Source organism: Rhipicephalus microplus, chromosome 1, assembly GCF_043290135.1.
Source record: "Rhipicephalus microplus isolate Deutch F79 chromosome 1, USDA_Rmic, whole genome shotgun sequence".
NCBI lineage: Eukaryota > Metazoa > Arthropoda > Arachnida > Ixodida > Ixodidae > Rhipicephalus > Rhipicephalus microplus.
The window spans coordinates 287,700,158-287,728,089 of NC_134700.1; the positions used below are offsets into that span (position 1 = coordinate 287,700,158).

The 27,932-nt window shown below is 45.0% G+C and overlaps 3 protein-coding genes across 6 annotated transcripts in view; 2 read left to right on the forward strand and 1 right to left on the reverse strand.

The window, feature by feature from the left end:
• The window catches only part of Crag (DENN domain-containing protein Crag), a 61,908-nt gene extending 58,912 nt beyond the window's left edge, over positions 1 to 2,996 (forward strand). For all 4 annotated transcript variants that reach the window (XM_037412121.2, XM_075865087.1, XM_037412122.2 and 1 more), the window contains exons 36-38: positions 840 to 894; positions 1,674 to 1,843; positions 2,452 to 2,996. In XM_037412121.2, the coding sequence (XP_037268018.2) occupies positions 840 to 894; positions 1,674 to 1,843; positions 2,452 to 2,603 (377 nt within the window). In that variant the 3' untranslated portion in view covers positions 2,604 to 2,996. The remainder of the gene's footprint in view (positions 1 to 839; positions 895 to 1,673; positions 1,844 to 2,451) is intronic.
• A 1,599-nt stretch (positions 2,997 to 4,595) lies between these two features.
• LOC119159383 (chitinase-3-like protein 1) lies at positions 4,596 to 27,791 on the reverse strand. The gene is made up of 8 exons (XM_037412124.2): positions 27,491 to 27,791; positions 22,271 to 22,471; positions 14,633 to 14,889; positions 13,018 to 13,118; positions 12,751 to 12,874; positions 9,437 to 9,622; positions 6,399 to 6,524; positions 4,596 to 5,472 (listed from the first exon to the last, which is right to left on the reverse strand). The coding sequence occupies exons 1-8, from the start codon at positions 27,570 to 27,572 to the stop codon at positions 4,990 to 4,992; spliced, it is 1,560 nt and encodes a 519-aa protein (XP_037268021.2). The 5' UTR covers positions 27,573 to 27,791; the 3' UTR covers positions 4,596 to 4,989.
• The window catches only part of LOC119159386 (uncharacterized), a 61,417-nt gene continuing 52,850 nt past the window's right edge, over positions 19,366 to 27,932 (forward strand). Inside the window, exon 1 of the mRNA XM_037412127.2 lies at positions 19,366 to 19,484. The gene's annotated coding sequence lies outside the window, so the exon portion shown is untranslated. The remainder of the gene's footprint in view (positions 19,485 to 27,932) is intronic.

Below are 27,932 nucleotides of genomic sequence, written 5' to 3' on the forward strand. Positions count from 1 at the left end.
GGGGGGTTGGCTGTAGCGGTTTTAAAATTCTTGGCCTTTTTCTAACCCGTGCAGAATTCCGCTTAAGCCAGCTTTGCCGCAATACACTGGTGGCCTGCGCAAAAGCGCTGTTAACATCAGTCACTGGACACAGCACGGTTTGATCAATTACTTATGCATGTGTACTCTGCATAATTGTGAGTACTAGTATGATGGCTGACGTCTAAAAAGGTAATTGACAATCGTTTGGAGCACTGTATAACACTAGTGCAGCCCTAAAAAAAATCAAACAATACTGTGTGCTAGTTTTTTTGCTTCACCACCCCTAAGGTTGCCAGCTTGGCAGATCCACGTTTGAATCCTCAGCGTCTGTCAGAGCATTTGACTGGCATGGCAAATGCTAATGTGGACTTTACGATTGTTCGCTGAGTGGGGTGGTTCAAAATACAGTCAGACCCCCTTTATAAGAGGCACTGATATAACATACAAACGAATATAAAAGACACCAGTGTGTCCAGTGTAAAATGCGGGTTGATAAAAAAATGCATACGAGGTACCCGGCTTATAAGAGACATCTCATATAAAAGGCATGAATGGCTGCCTGGAGCATGCCTCTTATAAGTGGTACAACTGCATTATTTTTATTGAAATAGCAGCGCTCATATTCACTCTGCACGATTTAGGGGATGTTGAATGGTTTGTGCATATATTTTTTTCTGAATGTAAGCCTTCTTTTTGATACTGCTCCAAATTTGGATTTTAGTGCTCTCAAAGTAACATTTTGCTGCTCTGAAAATTGCCTTGAATTCCACTTCAGCTGTTGCATGCCTGTGTACATCAACTCTTATGTTCTTCGACAGACATGTCCTCCTTGGTGCAATCACTGGTCACGGAGGACAACAAACCTACGAAAAGGTGAGTGTGTTGTAATGAGTAAGCCACTTCCTTCCTTTCCAGCTGTGCCTATCATCGACACAAAGAGCCAAACTTGCCTATAAGTTCTCTTCTTATTTGCTCCTTTTTGTATTCATTGTGGCAGGCTTGCAAATTTCAGTTTACTGGAAGTATGGTGAGTTACCTTTGTAATAACAGATGCGTAGAGCACGAGAAAGAACGACAAAACATATGACTGGACGGACCCTTCAGATGTCTGTATAGTGTTTATGATACGAGTCTCCTGCACCTTTTTGTTTTCCAGGAAGAAAAGCTCACGAGGTGCAACATAGCCCACTGTAGTATAGTGTGATGGCAGCTGCCATGTTGAACTTATTCTTGTCTAGGAGAATTTACTAACCAACAGCGTTGACTCACTGGTTGTGGTGTACTGCCTCAGAATACAAGGTCGCTGGTGGAATTTCAGGCTTGCGCCATCAGCATTCTGATGAAATTCCATATTTATTTTTTGAAGCCAGGGTCAAGAACCAAAGCTTTAGTCCCATTCACTTTTTGTTGGTTGAGCTGGTAATTTGTAGACGTAGAAAAACAGGTGCTGTCATTTATTTCCAGAAAGGTGAATGGGAACTGCAATATTAGAAGAATACAAAGACAAGAGGAAAAAAAAAATGTAGAGGGACCATTGATGCACAAAAAAATTAGTTTAATTGTAAACTGCATGCTAATTCCTTTGCGCATGCAGGTCTGTTTTCTCACCTGTTCTTGTACGGCTTCATTCTGGTACCCTTTCCCATTGACAGCCTGCGGGAACGAGTGCTGAGTTGTGTGCAGCAGAGCAATGTGCGTGAGGCGGTGGAGCTGCTGGTGAGAGAGAGGCACAAGGCACGCAGCCAGCAGCGCCGGCCCAGTCTCTATCGCGATGTTCTCTTCCTGTCCTTGGCCACCCTTGGCAAGGATGCTCTCAACCAGAGTGAGTAACCCTGGCCTTGTTGCTCTTCAAAGATTCCAGCCCATAAAATTTATTGTAGTATTTACTTGTGAACTTTAGTAATTCCTATTCTCATTTCAGAGCAGGGGGTGTAACAAAGTTGCAATGTGGCCTTGGGAACTGCACATGAGATTGGATATAGCAATGCAGACCTCAAAACTGTGTAGGAAAACATTCAAATTTCGAAACATCCAAACTAGGCCAAATCTTAGTTTTGATCCAAATGTCAAAGGACAAGTTAAGAAAAGCTGTGTAAGATGAGAACATGACGAAAACTCAATGTAGCATTGTATAGCTTGTGGTCATGTGAGACTGAGCGTTATTAAGTTGTTTATATTTTGATATTCCTTCAATTATATATCTCCTTTAGATACCTATGAATAAACGGCTAGCTTTTTTTTAAGTGCCATCTCTTCCACTGCATCGCTATGCATACAATGGAATTAGCTGTTTATTTTTTTCATTGCCTGACTGGTGTTGCTTTTTTTCTAATGTCTTAATCCTTCTTGAGTCGTATCAACTGAGCTTTGTAAATGAAGAGCATTTTGCCCAAAACAATAGAGTCACCTTTACGTCAATGTTTTCTGCAGATTTGTTCTACCGTGACTATGTCAAAATTTACGAAGAACTGGCAGCCAAACGTTCTGCATTGTTCAAGTGTGACAAGTACCCGTCAGTGCGTGCCATGCTTTGCCGCAAGTACTTCAGGGACTTGGAGTTGAAGCCGTCCTCTTCCACTTGATGCTGTGAATGTTCACATTGACTCTGAACAAGTGGTATGCTGTGTTTGCACCATACACTCAATCTAACGGAAGAGGTGTCGCTTCACTCTTTGGCTCCGTCATGGTTTGACGCCGAAGAGCTTACGATCAAGACAGTGCAGCGGATTGTTGTTGAAATTGTGAGAACACTGTTGCATTTGTTTCTCTTAGCAAATGTAGTCCACTTACAGGAGTGCTACGCCTTCTTGAGCGATGTTAAATAGCCTATATCAAATAGTTTACAAAAGCAGTGCATTGTCTTATTTATACACTAATGTGTGGTTTGATGATATAGTTGACCCACCGTTGTTAATTTTTTGTGCATGGCATTGTATAGACATACAACAATTTTTAAGCGATAAAGAAAAAAGAAACTCATCAAAATGTGCCACAAAAAGCTGAAGCAATGATCCAGCTAGTTCAGAGTCAGGCCTTCAGAAATGCCCCCATAAACTTTGTAGGTGTGATTAATGAGTGTATAACTGCTTTGTTATTGCCATGCTCCTTTCAGCTAGGGTTTTTTTTTTTTTACTAATAAAGATGTCGTGTTCAATCGTGTATACTAATTCTGTAAGCACTTGACTAGGTTTTTCTCTTAGGCACAGGCATTCATGTCATGCTCACTCATCAAATTGCAGCAAAAAAAAAAATAAAAAAAAATAAAGGCTGGGGCCCTATTTAGTAACAATTTCGTTGTTTTTTCTCTTGTTATGCTTTCGTCATCATCACTGGAACATATGCCACCAATATATTGCTTGTATCGTCTCACTGGCATAAGAAATGATGGATGATGAAAGAGCTGAACAGTAGGAAAATGATTGTTACTAATTGTGGCCCCATTCACCGTTCTTCGTGAAACTTGTCATGCTTACATGCTGCATTCTCATTTCATGTAATTGGGCTGTACTTCAACATCTTTTCAGCCATTGGTGTTGGGCAGCTGCCATAGATGGTAGCAGCAACTCATTGTGTGCAATGTGCTCTTACCCGAGTGTCTCCTGCTTGTTTAAAGTGAATTTAATACGCATGTGTGCCGTTGTTGTTGTTGAACTGGCGCACTTGTCTTCATCCAACCACTGTTGAAATCACTCTGCTCATGCGTATGCCAACATGCACGTGGTAACCATCATGCCAGCACACACCGCGACTGCTTAGAAATCGCAGCTACACTTGTATGATAACACACTGTACACTACATTGCAACTATACATGCATATATTATATATATACATATATATTATATATATATATATACTGATATGTTTTTTTATGAAGTTTAGTAAAAGGGTTATGGAAGATGTGGTCTTTCTGCTTTTTGCAAGACCTGTGACAGGGTCTTGGAAATCATAACTGGCCCATGAAATGTCACATAGGTGACATATTGTTTCACAACATTGTTTGTTTGTGTTGTGTTTGTTACAGTGTACTGTGTCATATTTTGTCATTGGTACAGTAGAAATTTGTCATGTCATGTTTCTTAAATCAAGGGTCAAATGCATATCAGCACGTAAAACTTATGTGAACTTCATCTTCATTTAATTTCAGTGTTTTAGGTGGACTGATATTATTATACCATATTTTGATGCAGCATGACAATCCAAAATGCAAAGGCAAACATAGTTAAACGTAACATTTTCAGCTGAATGGACTGGTAGAAACATACGACTGCTTTACCTCCGTTGCTATGTGAAATGTGGTTCATTGTAGTTCCATTATTCCAATGTAACTATAAATGTTTTTAGTAGTTATACACTCAAACCTCATTATAACAAAATTGCATCTTACAAGAAAATAAGTTTGTTATATCAAAAAAATTCCTTATAAAGGTTATTCCTAATACTGTATCTTTGGCAAAGCTATTTTTCATTTACTTCATTATCACTGATATTTTGTTATATCGGTGTTCGTTATATTGAGTCTGTGTGAAGTTGCACATGTCAGCCTCATCAACAAGTCAAACACATGCAGCAAAGTGAAGTTCAATGTCTCTTTTATTTGCAATATTCGCAGACATTAGTTAAGCTGTCTTGTGAATTCACGCGTTTACTGAGATTGCTATACAGTTATGCTTAGTTCTGCATTCGCATTGAATGTTATTAACTCATCAAGCAAGCTTGCCGATGACAAAGCTGATTGAAAAAAATGATTTATTGCTTCCACAACTCCACAAAAACAAAACATTTCTTATAGGGATCATTTAAGGCCACTTGAACCTCCAGTGGATTTCCTACTGGCACAAAGGCTCTTGATAAGAAGATGAAGGTTTAAAGAGAAGCAGTGTAAGCTTCTTTCAGCTTTTGACCTTTGCACCTGCTATAGACAGCACATGCCAGAGTCTGGTGTGTACAGAACACAAACAGTACGTTCCTAGAATGTGCACACACTGACAGAGGGATTGAAAACTGTTCCCGCTGGACAGTCAAATACATAGATCGCGTAGGTGCCACCGGCTAGCAAAACGCACCGGTAAAATCGGTGTAGATCATTTGGATATGGGTAGAAGCCATCAGCAGGACATGTTAACTCTGGTGCGGCTGTTGTTGATGTAGGCACACTTGTCGTAACAACACTGACGTTAGTGTCACTTCCTGATTTAGAAGCCTCTGATGTCGTTGATTGCAAATTAGTTTCTTTAGTTGACACTGTTTCTGCTGGTGTTGACTTTGCTGGGGTTGTTGACGGCAAACTTGTTACTGTGGTCGGGAGTGATATGGTGGTGTTGCTTCGAAGTGCATCTCTTATAGCTCTCAGCAGGGGGTTCTTCGCTCCTCCGCATGTTCCTGAGAAGTCGTCTGTTTCGATGGACCACACCATGGCACCAGCAAGGCCGAGGGACCGTGCAAACAGGACCTATTGTGCAGGAAAGCAACACATTTCTAGAAACTGCTCTTGTAGTTAAGCAGATTGCTTTTCACTTTCTCGTATCGTTCGTAACATATAGAGACTAAACTTTTGTGTTGATGTAATCAAGAGGCTGTGTCAACCTTGAGCAAGCAAATCTCCGATTGTGCTTTGAAGTGAGCCTCCATATATGCTTCCGCTAAGTATATGACGAAGCCAGGGTATTGGCAAGATCCCTGGCAAAAGAAAGAAAACTTAGTGCGAGAAGTAACTAAAGTCGTTCTTATAAACAAATTGCATTATTAGCCACTTTAAGCATTGCCACCAAAGCACAAGAGTACTTCATGCCTCCCAAGATAAACATGCATTATTTACATAATGCATGTTTATCTTGGGAGGCATGAATTAAATAACATGAGCATGTGCGAGGTCTGTACGGAGTCAGTCCTGCTCGAAACATGTTCCTCTGGAACGCATGTTAGACACATTGAAAGTACAAAGCTTATCAGATATATAGGTCACCTTCCTAAAATTCCCCCAGGAGCTGTTTTCTGCTAAGGTGTGGCTGGGGGAGGCATGTGTGTTTTGTTGAGCCCACCTGGCATTGTGTAGTCTGCAGTAGAAGGCTATGTGGCCTATGTAAAAGATGGCACAGGTGATACTACCCTATCTTGCAAGTGAACTGGGGCAGTATGTCAAAAATTAGGAGGGCTGATATAGCTTCCTGTGACCATTTCTCCTGGCATTCTCAAAACTTTTCGGTTCTATGTTGCAGCTCGAGTCATGTCAAAGAAGCAGAAGTAACTTAATGTGCTTGCTCACTTCTGCTTGCGCTGCTTATTGAGCCAGTACTATGGAAGCCATTTTATCTAAATAGCACGTTCTTGAAATTGATGCTGTGCACCTGTCACTCTAGCAGCTATCGAATTCCTTACTTTTGCCGTGAGGCTTTGAGCATCATCGTAGCCGATCCACAGGTTTCCTTTCACAGCTACTGGGGCAACCACCCTTGGGTCTCTGGTTATTTTCCAGTCTTTAGATGCTTTCAGCTGGGCACATATCTGAAAAATTGCAAGTCGGCGAAAAAATCTATGGCATTCGATCGAGTTTCTGACAGTGTGAAAAGGAACGAAACAGCACCACTATGAATCACTGCGATGAAAATTACCGGAGGCACAAACGGCACAGCAATTTTGGCAAGGTGGCCACGAGAAATTCATAATCAAACCACCATTTTAGGGCAACAAGCAGCATGCATGCCATTAGTGGATGTAGTGTTTGATTTTCTGAAACGCTTTGGTTCAATCTGGGTAAGTGGCTGCTTGTCTGCAGAATAAGTGTGCAAGGAGTACACAGAAAACATATAAGCAACATTCATTATTATTATTTTCTAGGATCGCACAATTATTTGCTTTCAGACTGGAGGAAAGAGCACTCAGTTGTGTAGAGCCTGATATGTTTTTACTGCTACAGCTGGCTATCATTCTTGTTTCGCGTGTAACATGCATGTGCCCGCAAATTCACAAACGTTTAACACAAATAGAATACATCTCATAAAAGCAGGTTGCCTTAGCATTCGAATTCACAAACGTTTAATTCAGTGTTCTGTTTTAATGTCCTATAAAAAAAGATTGGTGCAACTAATAACTAGTGGTGCAAAAACTGAAAACAGTGAACCTGGTGGCCTCTCTCTCCTGACCCTAATTTCCTTTTACCACCCCTTGGGAGTACTGCACAGCCCCTCTTGGACTTCTTATTTTATTCTTGGTAGAACGGTCAGACTGATGACTCGTGAAAGCATCTTTTTTTCTCGCGCAGAGGTGCTTCACTAGAAGTGAACGCAGTGCCACAGAGCATGCGGTTTCTGCTCTTTCAATCAAGGAGTAGATATGTGTATACGACATAATTATTAGAATAAATCGGGGAATTTCGCCCTCAAAGCCACTTCTTGGATTGAAATAACTTGAAAACAAGGCTGCACTTACGGGGGGGGGGGGGGGTTACAACTTATGAGCCCCCCACCCCCGTCGGTGCGCCACTGATGTAGGTGACTAGGCAACAAGGACATTGGGGCTAATAAGAGGGGGTTTAGGTCGGCCTCTCGGGTCTTGGTAGTACGAGTTATACATTTATTGAGTTTGCGTTTTCGCCCTGGCGCAGCGTATGTGCAGCTTCAGCAAAGTTAAAACATGCTAATAGCTTATGATGTTCGTATATTTCAGCCCGGAGATAATGCACTCTTTTTTTTTTTTTAAGGGGCGAAGCTGCTTAAAGGGGCCTTGAAACACTTTTTTCAAGTAACCATGGAATGAATTCACTGGAAGAGCTTATTGCCTCACGAATTCAACGCCGCAAAAATTTTAAGAATCCGTTCAGTGCGAGTGGAGTTACAAAGGTTTGTCGCATGCTGCAATTGCATTCTCTCTTCTCTCGTCCCGACGAAAGCGCTGGAAGCTGAGCAGGGAAGGATGGCAGGGCCAGAGGAAAACGTCACGCGCGCTTCGCGACCTTGAGCACTTTATTTCTCTCTTTTTTTTTCTTCGAATGCGTGGCTTTTCAGTGTGATCGCGCGCACGCATGGACAAGTAGCGGCCTCCCGCGGCGATCTCTGTAACAAGCAAGCGCGCCATGTTCAAATCAGCCAGTGGCTTATATATGGGTCGTTGACGTGTGATTATTGGGCATATAACGTGATTTGTCGAGAGAAGAGAAAGCAATTTTTAGCTGACTTTGATAATGTATTGTGAATTCCAGGCCACGTGCTGTGCTATATGTGGCTCGCGTGTTGTCGGGAGCCTCTACTACCGATCGGCAGCGTTTTCTGACCATGCTCACAAAGTGTTGCAGGGCCCCTCAAGGCGTGGGTCGTGCCTCTCATGTATGTAGCAGCCACCTCTCGTTTTAGTCCTTCGAATGTCTGCTGGATGGCGGTACTTGCAGTTATATAATGAAAAGGTGCGGGATGGTGGTACTTGGAGTGTTTCACTAGATGGACGGATGAACAGGTGGACGGACGGACGCGGCCAGCGGATGATTCGCGGTTTGTCGATGAAACCCTTCGAAGCTTCCCCGCTCTCATCATCATTCCCTCCGTGGATATGCAATTTTTTTTTCTGCACGCAGCGCAAACGCTGAGATGTATGCACCTGCAGAAAATCGCGTCAAATGCACTTTACCTTGACTAAAATGTCGAATCGTGAAGTTCCATCGACAGCAGGTTACTGCCAGCGGTCCGCAACGGCTGCCAGTGTTTTCGCAAACAAGGGACATCGTTATTCACACAGCACACACTAGTGACACCACACGCAATACTCTCCGTTCGTAAAGGTGAATCATCATTGCCGATGCCTTTCAACGCCCACTGTATGCTACAGTAAACAACGCACATTTTCGATAAATATACCGTTGTTCCTCGCGCATGCCGGCACGTGTGTTTAAATTTAGTTCCTCGCGGAAGCCGCCACAGCCAGCGCGGCGAGTATTTCGCCACGCAGTTTACTACACATCTATGTTATCTGGCACCTACCTTATCTAATCTTGCCACAGTAAGCTGAAGTTTAAGCGTGAGAAAAAAAGAAAGAAAACTTGGTCAGATGCGTGAAACCACACCACGCTGATGCGCATAAGCGAGAATGTTAGCTTGCACTTGTGCCGGTGACGTCACGCTGTGACGTACCCATGCACAGTGGAAAATGTTCATTGAGGCAAAGTTCTCGGATTACTGTACAGCAGAGGCAGGCTGCGTCTCTTTGGCGCCGTCCGGCGGCCTCCTTGCCAGGGTATGGGCAGTATGGGCCTCTGCCCAAAATAAATCTTCCCTCTTAACAAACCCTGGGAGGGAGGTAGTGCCGGGACATACGTACGGATGGTGATGGGTTGATGAGTTACGTGAGACTCTGGGACAAAGTGCCTCCGGACACTGCGTCTCCTTCCTATCTGACAACAGCAAGGCAGTCACAGGAACAATGCTGACCTCAATGTAGCCGAGGTAGCCTGATTCTCCGGTCACGGGACCGGCTTGTCCGGGACCAACTGTCGGAGCCAGGAAGCCGTCGTTGCTCGGGTTGGCCAGCGTGAAGGTGCGACCATAGAGGGGCATGCCCAGCAAGAGCTTGTTCGGCTCCGCACCTTTGTTGAGCCACATCTTCATGGCTGTCTCCTGCGGAGCAATACATTTTTCATGAACTGATCGAGGTAAGAATTAGTGCCTCTACCGGTGCAGTTTCGACTACTTAATGGTTTTCACTGAGGGAAAAAAAAAAAAACGGCAGATCCCACGTAATCGACGTTATGCGAATCATGCGAGGGAAGGTGTCCATGTTGTCATTTTTTTTTGTTGAACGACGGGTCATGATATGACACTAAATATATGTAAAAATGTTGCACGCACAGACATATGTTGAAGAATTACAGATGTTGGTGTAACCAGTTTGCACTTGCTCAACGATGTCCACAGGAACATGAGTTCACCAGAAGCGATAAATTGATATGCAGCACTGGTGCTCGCGAGGACGGTAGCCCTGGACACTGCTACATAAATCAGCTCCAGCGCACGGCGGCGCCCAACTATATGACGTTAACCCGCTGTGACGGTTATATCAAATGAATACATATGCAAGCCTTATGAAATCAGATAGCCAGCACAGCAACCACAACTGGCCTTTCACTACTGTTTATTTGAAAAGCCGTTTCGAGGCTTGGCGTCGCTCTATGGTAGAATGCTTGAATGCCACGGATCGGGTTTGATTCCTGTTGGAACCCTGACATTAATTCTTTGCATTCGCCGGGCCAACGCTGCAGCCGATATCAGGTTTTCCCTAACGCTCAGGCGTTAAAATTCCCCATGTGTTTTCTCGTCGTTAGTGGGTAGATACTAAGTGCCAATCACCTGTGGCACATACCCGCATACCAGCGTCACATACCCGTTCATGGGTATGTGCCACTGCCTGACGGGAAGTATTTGAAGGCGTACGCGACGAAATGGCGACATTATTCATGTCTTGACCAGCGCGTCGCATATTCGTCAAACCATCTTACCCTCCCATGCTAATTTTTTGGTAGCACCCAAACGCTAGCACCCAAATGTAAGCTGCTAGATAGATAGATAGATAGATAGATAGATAGATAGATAGATAGATAGATAGATAGATAGATAGATAGATAGATAGATGCCAAAAGTGCTTACAGTACGCAACAAAATGCTTCGCATTTAAAATAAAAACAGCACAACTTCTGTGAAATCTAAGAAAGTGCATAGCCGCGCGCTTGCGGAGGCGGTAGCACACTCTTGCACGGCGTGGATATCTTGCGCGAACGTTTCAGAAGCGTTCTTAGAGATTTTAGGTTACTCGTTGCGATCAATCCGCCTTTTTTTTTTTTTTCAGATATGCACTTTTCCCGAAAGTCGCAAAATGCCTCTAGCGTCGGCAGCCTGCGCTCTGGCAATGTCGATTCTCTAGAACAACTTTTCTTGGCAGTGAAAAGAATTATCCAAAGCGGGCGTGCGCCACCACTGAAGCATATGGTCGTGTTTTCCCAGTGAAAATCGTAAAAAAAACAAAAAAAACGTTATGATGTTCACAAAGAGACGCAACATGCAGTATAGGATATATTCATATTTGTTCTACTTTATGCGGCGTGAAGACGTCGCACGTGTTACGTGCACGATGCACCTCGCAGCCCAAAATGGCATCTTCGTTTTCAGGTGAGCGCTCGTTGCCCTCCAGCTATGTTGATGACTCGCCGATGGAGCTTGTGACGAATTTCACCCACAAATGGCTGTCTAAGCAGGGGTAGCAAATTGTATGCAGTGTTCGAACAGAGTAACACTATATTCAAACACGGCTGTATTTCGACACACAAGCCGAAGCGGACTGCGCGGAGGAATACATGTGCAGTAGCTCGGTCTTCGTCTTGCTACTAATGCCCTCTGCCAAAACGGTGCTGCCTTCTGCCAAAACGGCAGAGGGCAGCACCGTTCTGGCAAAGGGCACAGAGGAAGGAAAGGTCTTTCCTTCCTCCGTGGCAGAGGGCATTAGTTGCAAGACGAGGACGGAGCTACTGCACATGTATTCCTCCGCGCAGTCCGGTTCAAACGGCAGAGGGCACGCTCACACCGCGAATCGGGGGAGTGGTGCAAAGAAAGTGGCGACTCCTTTCCGTAGTTCCGACATTAGCTCCTTATACGTAATAGATTTGGCCGGCTTCTGTTCGAACCCCTCTTTAATTTCGTTGCTGAATTGCGCCAAACGTTGATTCAATTTGCAAATTATAAGACCATCTACTGTATTGCAACAGCCTAACTTCAAGAAAGACACGTGGTAGTCCGTGACGTCAGACTGACGTAACAGTGCTGAGCCGTAGCGCCACATTTGAAATATGATAGTGTAGACTCATTCAACACATATCGTGGAACTGACAAAGAAACGGTTCTGACTGATCATGCTATGCGTTCAATGTAATTTAGTGACTCCATGTGTAGGCAAGACAAGGCAAGCGTCTTTGAAGAACTGCGAAAGAAAAAGTAGCTTCCAGCTCGCGATTACCCGAATTAAAATCTTAAATCAAGCGTGACTTTATCAAAATTGCACCATGTGCACAAATTATACTATTATGCCAAGCAGATATTTTTGCAGTTTGCTTGTACGTATGTATGCATGTATGTAATGTACAGAAACGAATTTGCACAAGGTGCACTAATTATAATATTATGCGAATCAAGCATGTTTGCATGTATGTATGTATCGATACGAATTAGCAGTAATTAATGCATGGGAATGTGTAATTATTACATAGTTGCAACCCAGACGTCTAGTTCTTAAGAAAGCAAGTTATTGCCATTAAGAGATGGAAATTATGACGTACTTGCAAAAAGAAAACTAAAGCTCACTACTGCTACTGACTGCTACTACTGATATTACTCCTATAAATTGAAGTTCATGCGCGCAACTGTTTCACTATGCATTTTTCTTTCTCTTCTTTTTTTAATAAGCTAATTAATGAATATTCGCGTAACGAAAAAGCATATTTTTTATTTTAATCTTAAATTTACATGAGCCCTCGTGAAAAGATCATGGCCTCGCTTGTTTCGGTTAGTATAATAATAATTTATTTACAATACTGCTAGCCCTTGCGGGCTGTAGCAGGGGTGGGAGGTGAACAGGTTAACAATACACAAACAATGTTAGGCATAATAATAATAATAATAATAATAATAATAATAATAATAATAATAATAATAATAATAATAATAATAATAATAATAATAATAATAATAATAATACTTGCCACGTTGAGCTTTTTCTCTTCTTCGCTGGCGTTTTGGCGAATGCCTAGCGGTGAGCAGTGCCCCGTGTAGCTGTTCCAAGCCCCGAAGAAGTCGTACGCCATTACGGAGACGTAATCGAGATACCTGGAATTTAGAGCGCAGTACATGACATCCGATAGCGGTCGCTATTATATGAGAAGGCGTATTAACATTCCACGTGCAATTTGCGTGCATGCATCAAAAGCGTGCGTGAAGTTTTTTTTTTTTCACATTAGGATGACCGAAACCTTGTGATCGCTGGCACGTCGTATGCCCCGTCCACAATGCTCTCCCCGGCAGAGACGGCCGCCGTCAAGAGCCGTCCTGGACCGAGAACTCTCCGCAGCTCCTATGCGAAAGCAAACACAGCAATGCTTCGTTATAACGAATTCTTCGGGGCTTCAAATGCACTTCGGTATATTCAGTTAAAAACGGAGGTGCCCCGAAAAAGGAGTGGTAGGGCGGAATACTCTACCGCGTGCTGCGTGGAAGTTTGGCAAAAACGGATAACGTGAAAGCAGAAAGCATATGAAAATCGGAATATCATTTTGTTACATTCGATACACTGCGTTTACAATGGTACTTTAATTATTGTTAATTACTTATCTGATCTCACAGTAACAAATAACTTCAGTCAGGGGTGAATATGATTTATCCGGGAGGGAGGGGGAGTCAGCTCATTGGAAGTTGATACCTAAAAGCTGAGCATGGGGTGTCAGCACCCACACACAGCTTGTACATTGAAAAAATGCAGCTATGGAAGGAAGGGTGTCAAGATGTCGGATTGCTCCCCCCCTCTCCCCCACTTCTGGATCCGCAGATCACTTCAGTTCCTCAAGTGGAACACGAACAATCCACGGTTAAGTTCTAGCACTGCAAATGGGGGTTTTGGAAGACCAACGTATACAAGTTAAAGCTGACCCCGGCATTGTAAACGTGTGCGATGTTGTGCGGATTTCCCGCTTTGCACACAGTCGCACGCGGAGACTAGCGTCGCTGAGCACTGGGGAAGTACGGCAGACAACACACACACACACACACACACACACACACACACACACACACACACACACACACACACACACACACACACACACACACACACACACACACACACACACACACACACACACACACACACACACACACACACACACACACACACACACACACACACACACACACACACACACACACACACACACACACACACACACACACACACACACACACACACACACACACACACACACACACACACACACACACACACACACACACACACACACACACACACACACACACACACACACACACACACACACACACACACACACACACACACACACACACACACACACACACACACACACACACACACACACACACACACACACACACACATACATACATACACATACATACATATATACATACATATATACATACATATATACATACATACATATATATATATATATATATATATATATATATATATATATATATATATATATATATATATATATATATATATATATATATATATATATATATATATTGTATGAAACGATTTTGCTACCATCGGAAAAAAAAACGCTCTTTTTGCGAGAGGCCTGACTTGCCATGTATATCACTTTCTTTAAAAAGACACGCTCACTCTCTTTTTGGTTTCCACGACTCTCCCAAAAGAGTCCGATGATGAAAGAGAGTTCATGTGTCTTCTAAATACATCCATACACATGGCAAGGCAGTACTCAGACAAAAATAGAGTCACATTACTTTTTTTTTTAGTGTACAACGAGGGTTCGTGGCCGCAACTGCCATCGAGAGTTGCGTGTTCGTTCGCTTGTACACGCGTACCTGTATCAGCAACACGAAGTTCTGCTTGTCTTGTGGCACGCCTCCCCTGGCCGCCGGGTACTCCCAGTCGAGGTCGAGGCCGTCAAAGCCGTGCTTGTCGAGGAAACTCAACACGCTCTGCGCGAAGCGTTGGCGGCCCTCCGGGGTGGAGGCCATTTGCGAGTACTTGACCGAGCCCTCGTTCCAGCCGCCGATGGCCAGCAGCGTCTTCAGGTGCGGATGCGCGACCTTGAGTTTGTTCACTTTCTCGTACATGCCTGTCGCAAAACGAGTATAAACGCGTCATGTTTTTTTTTCTTCTTTTTGGCATCAAAAGCTTACGTCATATTGTGGTAGATTTACGCTGCTCATGTTTTGATCCGCTGCCAGGTAAGACACGGACCGAAAAAAAAAAAAAAATGAAACGTAACACAGAGTTATGCGGGAACTAGCAACTACTGTTTGGTGAGAATTCTATGCGCGCATAAAATAGATGAGGACTTGTCAAAATGCTTGCCAAAATGTATTACTACCAACTAGTTCAGCTCTCTATTCTTATACACAACAGCTGCTTCACTTCGAGCATGGACAGACCTATGTACAAGAGAGAAAGGAACACGAAAGGAAGGGATGTGCAGCAATAAAAAAAAACAGTAGACAAAATAAAAAGTAAAGAAAGCACATCGGGGTTTTAAATGATGTCCTACCTGGCTGCGCATCAAAACATGAAGACGTACCAACAAAAATCTATTGCAGCCTTATTAGCGATTTCCGTAGCAATTCTATAGGAACCTTGAATTGAAACAAGCCGAATTTCCATATCACACATCTTCACACCTTCCGCTTGTTCAAAGTAAAACTTGAAAATCTACTCGTAAGCCATCAGTCTTTTGTTATGCATTTTGTATGAGTTTTCAGTGTGGCTCTTTTTTTGTTTACTCATTAAGAGTAGGGTGGGGGGAAGTAAAACGAGACACGTGGCATAACGCGACATTTTCACTTTGGTGGCCCCTGTATCTAATACAAAAACTATTTTTTTGTGTCTGTTTTTCAGCTGCAAGTTCCGGTCCCTATCTATCTTTTCATGTGTGAAAGGTGATGTGCCGCTGGTATGCGGGCATTTGACACAGGTGATTGACACTTGGACACTTATTATCTACCCAAGAACGACGAGAACAGACATGGGCAATTTTAACGCGTTAGCGGCACTCGCCATCGGCTATAGCGTCGACCGATGGAACACCCGACATCGGTAGCGTAGACCCAACGAAAGCATAGAATAAACTTCAGTGTTGAGAAAATCCTCACATCGGCAGCGTTGACCCCCCAACGAATGCAAATAAATTTCAGAGTCCCAGCAAGAATAGAACCCAAGCATCCTGCGTGGCAGTCGAGCATTCTATACCACAGAGCTACGCCAGGTCTCGGAACTACTTTTCAAATAGACGCTAATCTTCGTGAAATGTCAATAGTGCTTACAGTGCCTACCCGATTTTATAAACATTACATATGTGCTCCTTTGATACAGATGTCACGTCGGGTTAACGTCAATTGTGGTTAGTTGGAATGCGCTGAGGTCGATTTATAAAGTAGTGTTCTGGGCCAGCATCATCGCGAGCATCAGCGTTTCCTATCAGCTTTGCTAATACACATTTTCCAGTTGACATAATTGCGTAAGTGCAAACAACTGGTTATATAAACATCTCCAACTCTTCAACATACGTCTGTGCGTGCAACATATGTACATATATTTAGCGTCATTTCATGACGTGTTGTTCAATAAAAAAAATGCAACACGATCACCTTCCCTCCGCATGCTTCGCATAACGTCGATTCCCAGGTACGTGTGGTCTGCCGAATTTATTTCTTTTGGTTAATTTGACGGTCCTTTCTTTTGCTGCTGAAATAGTCAAGTACATATGTTGTCCCTGAAGATTTGCCGAGTTTTCAATAGGTATATGATATTAAAAAATATACTTTCATGCCTCAATATCCACAACTCTACTGAGGGATGAGCGAGAACATTTTGCAGGAGATAGACTGATATGTGGGGTTTAACGTCCCAGAACCACCATATGGTAATGAGTGAAGGGCTCCGAAAATTTAGACCACCTGGAGTTCTTTAACGTGCACCAAAATCTAAACACACAGGCCTACAGCATTTTCGCCTTCATCGAAAATGCAGCCGCCGCATCCGCGATTCGATCCCGTGACCTGTGGGTCAGTAGCCAAGTATACTTAGCCACTAGACTGTGTACCCCGGCGGGGCGCCGCAGGGGAAAGTATCGGTGCATTTATCGGTGAAATTATTACTCAAATTTACGAAAACGTGATGAATAGGGGCTAAGATAGCCTCTCTCAGAAACCAGCAAAAAAAAAAGGGGGGGGGGGGGCGGGGGAATTATTCAACATCTTGATTGATACGTTTTATATATATATCTTGATTGATTGATTGATTGATTTGTGGGGTTTAACGTCCCAAAACCACCATATGATTATGAGAGACGCCGTAGTGGAGGACTCCGGAAATTTCGACCACCTGGGGTTCTTTAACGTGCACCCAAATCTGAGCACACGGGCCTACAACATTTCCGCCTCCATCGGAAATGCAGCCGCCGCAGCCGGGAATCGAACCCGCGACCTGCGGGTCAGCAGCCGAGTACCTTAGCCACTAGACCACCGCGGCGGGGCCATATATATATCTTAATAAGAGCAAAATTCAGATGCTGTTGCAAAAAAATTGAATGACCAAAATTCAACGCCATAATAAAACTGCATCTGCCCTTCGAACCGCCCTGTGAAAGTGTGGTAAAAGAATTTTCCTCGAGATTACGAAGACTCAGGTAATATAACCGTGTTTTAAAGCTGCGCCAATGGCAACGAATGATGTGGGAAGCACTTCTTTTTTTTTTTTTTGGCAGACAGACAAGAGGGACGTGTGTGTCCCGCTGTCACACAAAAGACGCTCAAGCTACCGCATATACCGGGGGTTCTCAAGGTAGGTTCCGCGGTACACAAGAGTTCCCAGTAAGGGTTCACCTTTACTAAATGAAACGGAAGTGTTGTTGAGGCTCAAAAATAGGACCGCGCGGGAGATCGTTGAGGCCTTTTTCGTACATAAGTCCGCTGACGTATGTGTGGCGAGGCCATCGGTGAACCTATAGATAAAGTCGAGATAGATTATCTAACCGCCAATCTGTAATCATAAGCACGTGTATTTGCCTTATATATGTGTGTTTTTTTCTGAAAATAAACTTGTTAGTCTGCGCGTGTCTGTGCTCCCTTCCTTCTTGTCCGCTTTTTTTTTTTTGTGTGTGTGTGTGTGTGTGTGTGTGTGTGCGCGCAAAATGCCATTCACAATACCATGAACCATTGACGTATGTGAAGGGGAGGAGGAGGAGGGGGGGGCTTTGGGTGGATGAATCCTTGCGATCTTTCTTTCAAAGTTTTGCGCGTGTACACACGCGCACATACGAACGTACACGCGAAGATAGAGAGAGAGGGGGTTTAATGATAGAGGAATAGATAAAAAAGACGCTATTTTCTGCCTCCCGTCGCGGGGGCACAGCTCAGCGCCTTTAGGGATGGGGAAGAGGGAAGTAGAGGTGATGGGAAGAAGAGAGGAGAGAAGGAAGAAGTGAAAGGTAAGGCAAGAGAACGTCTTGGCACGGCTCAGCGCCTTTAGGGATGGGGAAGAGGGAAGTAGAGGTGATGGGAAGAAGAGAGGAGAGAAGGAAGAAGTGAAAGGTAAGGCAAGAGAACGTCTTGTCAGTACAGTCGGTAGTGCGATGCAAAATCGTTCGTCTATAAGGCGGCGTGGTCTACACACGCACAGAACTCGAGCAAGGCTCGGGGGGCTTGTGCCTTTGAGTACGCCTCCCTCTCACCCCCCCCCCCCCCCCAAAAAAAAAGATCGGGCTACGCTCTTTACATGGACACTGCTTTCAAGGTAGAAATATATTCTGACCCGCAGGGCACGGGTTCGAATCCCGGCTGCGGCGGCTGCATTTCCGATGGAGGCGGAAATGTTGTAGGCCCGTGTGCTCAGATTTGGGTGCATGTTAATGAACCCCGGGTGGTCGAAATTCCCGGAGCCCTCCACTAAGGCGTCTCTCATAATCGTATCGTTTTTTTTTGGACGTTAAACCCTACAAATCAATCAAATCAAGATAAAAAGATATTAACGGGCGCACACAGGACCTATACACTTCAGCCGATGTTCATCTACGTTTGCGCAGAAATTTCACGTCGTCTTCCGTTAGTCATGCACACGAAGAATAGCCGTGAAATTTAAGGAAAGAAGACAAAGTTAACGCTGAACAGAAAATCATAACCGATGCCTAACGCGTGTCACAAGACAAGCGCTAAAGATTACGTGAAGCGCGTATGGGAAGCCTGCGCTACCCAGGTGGCGCGCTTAAAATTTGTGCGGTGTGCTTAAATTTTACGTGATGCGCCACACTGACGAGCTGGATGAGAACCAGATTTTCGGACAGAGCCACCGCGAAGTGCACTGAGGCACGTTTTAACGTGCCCTCGTACACGTCGTGCGCACTGAAACGCTTGATGAACTTCATACGACACACCCCTGCTTTGCCCGATGTGCGTCGTGTTAGGTACTTCGGAACGTGCAAGACCCGCGAATATTTGAAAATTGCGCTGAAAAGTGCAACGCAGCGGGCGAGCAACGATACCAGCCGATTATTCTCCGCTACGGTTTCAGCGATGTGGTGCGCGCTGTCGGATACCTTTGCGAGACTGTGTTGTCGAAAGAACGGACGCTGTCCGAACGGCGTTGTACGTCTATGACGCGCAAGAAACAGAGTGACCTTTCGACGTATACTGTCAAGCATTGTACGGCGTAAAATTACAGGTGGGTGTGTTCAAATAGCGCTTGTGAATCTCGACGTAGTGTGCACGTTGCTTATTGTATACGAGCCCGCTTTGAAATGAAATTAGTAGTTTCTCACGCAGTTCTGAGATAGCGTTGGACCCAGTGAGAGCTGTTTTATGCTAGAACATATCATTTGCGTAGTTGGTAGTCATAGCCCTTCCACTATATATTACAGAAGCTGTTTCGCTGCGCGCTTTCCTTTACGGTGTGTTCAACGACTATATATAGCGTGAACCCACAAAATGCTTGTATCGCATGCATTCTTTAAAGTAAGTTTTTGAAGCTGACGTTGAATGGTGAAATGAATGTCTAAGGCAACCTTCACATGGAAGGCCAGTGTAAAGCGGAGATTAGTGGCGTTAGCGGAAATGCAGACATTCCGCAGCGGTTGTGCTTTAACGAAGTCGACTCGCCGTCGCCCAAGCCTGATATTTAAAAAAAAAGTGCCTTTGAACAGCCTCGTCATTATTGACATTGTGGTGCATTGTTTCCGTAGTTGACATGCAGTGTGGGGTCAGTAACGGAACATGCGTAGATCACCACTATTTTTGTAGCAGTCATCGTCTTGTAACCAGTCTGGAGATGTGCACGTGGCAGTCACATATAATACCGTATGTACTGTAATTTGACACGAGTTTTTTTTTTTGAGATGCGAAGCAGCTCTTTGACTCGCCCGCGTAACGCTGCCCCGTACGTCTGTACAAACCACCTCGTCGCAGGCGTTGGAGCGGTGCCAAGTAGGTCAAGTCGCAGCTGCGCGTTGACGTCACTTTCTCTCTCACCCGCAGCAGCTGCCGGCCCCTCTACAAGCTCGCAAACACACTTCTCTCTTTCACTTCACCCGCAACGCTCGACCGCACGTTGAGTGGAAACACTATTTAGTTGCGCGTACGCATAGATGCGGCCTGTCATTGAAAATAATGGCTAGCAGGCTGCGTCCGTGCGGCTGCTACGGACGCGCAAAGAAATCTGTCTACTCTTTCGGCTCGTTTATCTGTGATAAATCTTACACGAAGCTGAAGACGCTTCCCGTGTCATTGCGCGTCAAACAAACGTTCTCTAGATTACACAAAGTTTCGCTTCGTACCGCTCTTCAAGCACCCGTATCAACGCTTGTTTCAACCGGGTCAACGCCGTGCGCATCGCGGCTGCTTCGCACTCGTCCGGGTTCCCCTTCGGCGAGATAGTTTTTTTTTTCTTTCCGAATTTTGATACTAAAGCCGACCCTCCCATACCGGGTACCGATATTCTATTTTCTTTTCTTCCTAGAGGTAATGAAATGTCACCCCTCGCGTTACAATCGTGGTCATGTTACAATCGAATAGATACGTTGTGTGTAATATACGGCGCGATTATTACGCAGCCTAAGTTTTCATGTGCTTTCTTGAACATTTTCAAGGCAAACCTTTTAATTAAAATAATTCTGATATTTTTCAAAGCACCAACTCGTGTGCATCGATGGAAATCGATGCCAGAGGGAGTCAAATATACACGGTCTGGGTTATTTTTTTTTATTAAAAACTTTTTGTGTTTGCGGCATTTGGGACTACAACAGTAACGCCGGTCTCGAAGCATCTTTTTCCTCGTCGATCATCGCGCACGGTGGCATGGTTCACGTTAGTATTTGTTTGTACGCCCGAATGTTTCCGACCGCGCTCGACTGGGTGGTGCTCAACGTACGTAGGAACTCCAGCGCTGGTTTCCTTATTATTAACCTTTGAGCCAGCGATAGGTGGCAGTTATCGGATAAGAAGTCAACGTGGGCCTGCTGGCGCGATGGTCACACGTGGCACGTGCATACGGGTCGCTGACGCCTCTCGGATCTCATTTAGACCGCTTAGCAGCGCACAGAGGATATAGATATGCAGCAGTAGTAAAGTACGAAACACCGAGCAATTTTATTAGCTTCGGCAATGAGCTGGCGCGCCGTATAGAAGGCCTGCAGGAGCTCCTGGAATGACGTGTCACTATCTGGCGCTTGACTCAAGTGAGTTCACTTGCTAGCTATAGTCTGTCCTTGCGTAGCTCACGCTACGTATTTCCTGGCATAGCCGAGCTAGGACGGCTATTTTTTTTGCCATGACACACATACCTCAAAACGACACACGCGCCACATGTGCCTGCCCGGGCCCCGCTTCAGGTGATGCGAGTGACCCCCCCCCCCCCCCCCTCTTCCGTCCGTTAAAAAAAAAAAGAAAGAAAAATCTGCCCACGCTCCTGGCTTCATGATTATGTCCATGTATCAGGGCCAGAGTGCTTCACTGACACCAAAAATCAATGAGTTATCAATGACTCAACAGTGGAGCCATAAGAAATGCAACTTCCCGATATTGCTGGTCCTCCAACATGGTGGCTTAGGTGACGTCAGAGCAGGCCATTTATACACTGCCGCGTATTGCATGTAAACACAGCGAGGCCCTTCAAGAAAATGATTGATTGATTTGTGGCGTTTAACGTCCCAAAACCACCATTTGATTATGAGAGACGCCGTAGTGGAGGGCTCCGGAAATTTTAACCACCTGGGGTTCTTTAACGTGCACCCAAATCTGAGTACACGGGCCTACAACATTTCCGCCTCCATCGGAAATGCAGCTGCCGCAGCCTGGAATTGAACCCGCGACCTGCGGGTCAGCAGCCGGGTACCTTAGCCACTAGACCGCCGCGGCGGGGTCCTTCAAGAAAATCGTCTACAAGGGTCGTTTTCCATTAATTTGACGTTTCATAGCACATCACGCAAAAGATACGTCGAAGAAAAAGAGTCTTACCGAGTCCGTAGTTGTCCTTTAAGTCAAGGTAGGCGTCGAAGGCTGCGATGACTCCATTCTCCAGCTTGGCGAAGGCGTACACCAGGTGGGTGCACAGTGATGGGTCGATCTGGCCAACCGAGAACTTGCCGGCGCCACTGCGGTAGTGCGACCAGGTGCCCCAGTAGCAGAAGAACACGGGCCGTTCGCTGCTTGTGACATCTACGCGGTCGTGTAACGTAACTTATTTAGTCACTGCTTTACTGTTCGAGAACATACTCTTCCGAAGCTCCCGTGTGCTGTATCTTCTTTCGGAAAATGTACTTGTGAAAAAAAAGTAAAAAAGAAGTGGAGGTTTACATGTGAAGAAGGTACAGCCATTAATGTTGCAAAAAAAAAAAAAAAAGAGACGGGATATTGTAAAAATGTATTAACAACACGTCAAGTTGTATGGGATAGACTAATAATTGCAGCATAACTGGGAACGCGTCTTTACGTAATTAGTGAGCATACATCTAAATATTTTGTGGCACAGCCATCTCTATATGCAATACGCGTTTACTTCTGTATAATTTCGGAAACTCTCTTTGGATTCGATTTAACTAGCTGGCTTAATTAAATGCGCAGTGGAAGCGTATTCAAATTCGTAGCTGTTATAGTTGCATATGTTCACGATGACACACGTCGAAGGGTCTTCTTGTGTTACTTTAAAAAAAGGAAATTGATTTTAAAAAAGCGGTCCGCGGGGGGGGGGGGGTGTTGCAGTTTTTCTAGACTATCACTTACTTAAAGTGCTACTCGTCTCACTTATGATTGATTGTGATTGTACATGTGAGCGTGTGTGGTCTTGGTTTAGTGCTCATTATATAGCAACATCTTGACTGTGATCTGTCACATGGGCGGGGTAGCACTCTGTCGCAGATTTTTATGGAATGCTTCTAATTCGTCCGACTGTGTGTCGCCGGCTGGTCGTGATGATGAGGATCGAAAATGAAGTAGAGCGCGGTGGTACAGCATTGCTCTTAATCTGTTCATCCAGTAGTCTGTGTGTATGTGCATCGCACACAAAACCAAGATACATCAGAACCACGGTGTAAGAGTGATCAAAACGCCCCGCCGCGGTGGTCTAGTAGCTAAGGTACTCGGCTGCTGACCCGCAGGTCGCGGGTTCGATTCCCGGCTGCGGCGGCTGCATTTCCGATGGAGGCGGAAATGTCGAGGCCCGTGTGCTCAGATTTGGGTGCACGTTAAAGAACCCCAGGTGGTCAAAATTTCCGGAGCCCTCCACTACGGCGTCTCTCATAATCATATGGTGGTTTTGGGACGTTAAACCCCACAAATCAATCAATCAAGAGTGATCAAAACGGTAACAAGAAAAAAAGTACCACTCTGTGTCGCGCCCTGAGCATACGTTAAAGAGCAGACGTGGTTGGAGTGCACCAACAGTGCGCTGAGAAGTGTTGGCCTTTGCAATTTATCTTTAACAGCGCCATTCGAGTTTCTATCGAGTTGGTATTTGAGGCTATTCGCTAGGGGCTGGTGTGTTCCTGCATCCTCATCATAACTGGTCACGAAGCTGCGCCGTAACTCGGCGGGAAATCTTTGTGCGCTGCAAGCGGAGGTTGGCGGGGCGGCGCAACGTCCTCGTCGGGGGCATCGGGCATACAGTGGCCGCACACCGCGGCATGTCAATGCGCGTTTTTCATCGTGTGTTTGGTGTTGTGCATGTTGGGTCCGAAGATCGAAAAGGGTGCCGCGCACAGGCTGCGCATCTAGGTGTCGATCCAATTAAGGAAAATGACAAAAAAAGTATCTATGTTCTGGCTGTCTAGACAGCGAACGGTGGGGAAAGTGGGGGCGCGCTGTATACTGCGACAAGGAGGAGGAGGAGGAGGTAAGTTTATTTACAGAAAGGCAGAGAGGTCGGCCTGAGCGATAGCTTGCTCTAGCCTGCTACTCTACACTGGGGGAAGGGAAAGGGGAAAAGAAAGAATAATGGATGACGATGGTGAGATAGAGAGGTGAGTATGTAGTGTTCTTTCTAGCTGAGACACATTTTATAGACAAGAAACTGCAGTGGTTTCACATTTGATCCCCTGCAAGTGCGTCTGTGCGAAAAGCACTTCTATGCGAGTGGGATATTTCGTGCGAACCATGCAGTGGCTTAATCGGAGGAGTTGTTGTGAAGGCGCCGCACGTTGTTCCGAAACTTTTGCCGGACGCTGTGCTGAGGATTTTCCACGGCGGCGTATTTGTCTATAGTGCAAAAAGGCCCTGACCTCACCCGCCTTCCAGCCGTCACCGGGAACCGTCAGCTTAGCTCGAGCCTGTTGAGGATGCATCGACACTGTGTATGAGCCGTTTTGACACACCTGCCGTGGATAAGACGCTGTTATTCAAGGCGAACGAGCATCTGGCACCTGTTCCTCGTTGCATGCCATGGTAATAGAGAAGCTCGATGAGTGAAACGCTCGTCGTTGTCTTTTATACAGACACTGAGATAACCAAACGTGTAGAGGTGACACGCCAAACAGACGGAGCGACATGCAGCTCTTCGCAGCGTGAAAAATTCGATGCACACATCCGTTGCTTTGAGACAGAGACCTCAGTGCTACCAATTGAAGCTTGCCAGGGTAACGGCGCAAGAGAGGATGCACCAAAAACAAAATACTGTGCAGAACTTGCGAAAGCTGTAAAAGCGTGAAAAGAGTGCTTCATGATCATGAGGAGATATTTTTTTGCGTCACAAGTATAGCTGCCGCCGGCGTGGCACGCAGTTGATCAATTTTCACGTTTGAGGAGGCTTGTAAAGATTTCCCCTTAACATTAAAAAAAAAACAATATAAAAGGACAGGGAAAACATAGTGTGAGTAAGCTACACAGCAGGGGAAAAGATTGGGAACACATAGCATGACGAACCGGATCTTAAACGCGATATGGCACTGTAGTGTTAACGCAAAACAAAACACGAAAACCAGAAAAGAGCCGCGTGAAGTGCTGCTTGATCTCCATCATTGGTAAGTTAAAAAGCACTGATTCGTACAAAATGGCTGTAGGTTCGATAAATATGAGGCTATGTTAAGTTATGAATATATAGCCTGAAATATGGGATATGCGCTGTCAAGACTTGCAACCACTGCACTTCGGCGACGCGTCAAGATCTACCGGAGTCGTTCTATGGGTCGTCCACGGAAAAAGAGAAGCCCGTTTTTATATCGGTAGCATATCTCATAGTGGAATCAGCTTGCGTTGGTAGCCGCCGACTTCCTATCTTCGAGACCTCATATTCGCTGTATTAGAGCTTCCCCGTATATCCTTGAAGGTAGCATCATTCTGAAGACGTAATCAACCTTCACGGGTGCATTCAATCACTTTTCACAGTTCCGGCGCTTGCCGTACAATTGCAGCGACGGCGCCGCTCCAATGCCCCCGCGCAGAAGAAGGCGGTTGTCCTGTCCCTAAATCGAACTTTCGCCGATAGTTCATGACCCAGTAATTGTATTGATTGAGGACTATAGCATGTATTACGTAAGTAAGATGGAGAGCTATGTACAAGTGCCTATATATATATATATATATATATATATATATATATATATATATATATATATATATATATATATATATATATATATATATGAGATATAACAGACAGTAATGCCAAGGAATGTACAGGGGAAAGTATTAGAACCAATGGAATGTAAATAAGAAGAAAGAAAAGTCGATGAAAAAATAACCAGCCGTGAGCAGGAATCGATCCTACGACCTTCGAATAACGCGTTCGATGCTCTAGCCACTGAGCTACCACAGCGGCCTTCCCTCCATCCACTTTTTGGGGTTTATATGTGAATTTAGAAGTAGGAGTGACAGTCAGCGCCATCTGTAAGCCAAACAACGAGTGTGAAAGCACTCCTGCTCACGGGTGGGTATTTTTTCATCCAATTTTCTTTCTTCTTATTTACATTCAATTGGTTCTATGGCAACGACAAGAGAGCGTCAACTACTGGTGTCAGCCTTTGACTTGCCCTTGCTCCAGATCGCGCGCTTGAAATTTCAATTGCATGAATAACACTGCTCGTTGATTGCCGTGCAACCGTACCCGTATATACTTCGTAGTCTTGATAAGCATTTGAATACGGCTCATTATCGAGGCACACTTTCGTAACAGTTCCATGATATCGACTATACTTACATTGATAGCACCTACTGCATCAGCTGTCTCGCGAGCGGAAAGGAGGGGTGGTAATTTTCCAACAAGAGGCTTAGATTTAGAGCACCCACTCGGTGCGTATACACGCAAACCGCCGGGTGCACAAAGAACCCGAGCGTGCTCAGAAAAGAGCGCAGTCAGGTTGGGGGGCTTTGGCATATCTTGTGTGCCATCCCCTGGCTACGCTGCTGGGCTTTGGGTGTACCCAGAAGTGCTTTGGGTACATACTGAAAGACACAATTACAATCATCACAAGAAGCTATTGAGGAAAGAATAATCTGAAGGGCACTACGAAAAAAAAACAAAAAAACATTAGGAGTAGATCGAAAAGAAAACAAATATCGATATCTGTACCATTGAACTGAGCCATGGTAGATCGTAGAAAGAAAACAGGAGAGAGGAAAAGGCATGGAGTTTAGCTAGGTCGAAATAACGGGTATGTACCCTACAATGGCAAAAGGAACAAGTGAGTTTGAAAGTTAAAGGTGTAAAGAGACAGAGAGCGAGATCATTTTACGAAACTGCACAGTCAGTCACTTCGTGTATTATGCGACGTTACGCGTCAGTCACGGTAAACAGTATATATACAGCTGTCTCCGCAAGTCTGTTGTCACCAAGAATTTCAACAGTACCTTTGTCGCCTACGCTCGAGCTGGCAGGGTTCAGCGGACGATGTGCAGAGTAAACGGGATAAGTGATAAGAGGAAAAAGGGGAGTTAACCAGGCTGATGAATTTCGTTGGCTGCCCTGATGGGAGAGCGAGAAAGAGAACTGAACGATGAGAAAAACGAGAGAAGGTCACAGTAGTGAAGCACAGGGGAGCCGGCTAGTCGTTTCACTTCCTCACTAGCGGTCATATAGGCAGGCTATTATCAGACGAGTGGCCTTCTTAACCAATTCAGTTACCACCATTCACGATGCACTTTAAGAGACAAGCGAGAGACAGCCAAGCCGAGAGGTAACTCACGTCTGTGAGTGACTTTGCAGTTTGCGGCATACGAAAAAAAAAAAAACGTAGAACATGACTTCACCTTTCGCAACTGACGTCGTCTGCGCCAGGCATAGGGTGCTCGACGCGCAGAGCAAGGCGATGAAAAGAGCGACTCCTTTCATGACTGCACAAAGTTATAGTTCATCGCACACAGCACTATAGCAAGGAAGTGACAGGCACCGGGTATATATACCGGACGTACGCTGCACGTAAACAGCCAACAATGTCGCACGTAAGAAGAATCCCTGCGGCCAAAATGGCGCGAGCCACGGCGTCCACAAAGATACCCTGGTGTAAAAAAAATCTCGCAGTCGTGAACAGCGAGTGCGGAACGGTCTCACTTATCGCCGACTATGAATTTCTGTGGAAGGGGGGGACCCGTTATATGGCAGCCATATCTGGCCGACCTTCGCCTCATTATCTTTCCGGCGAGCAATTCGATGGCTTAGGTAACAACGGTGCGCCGGTCTTTACAGTTCCGC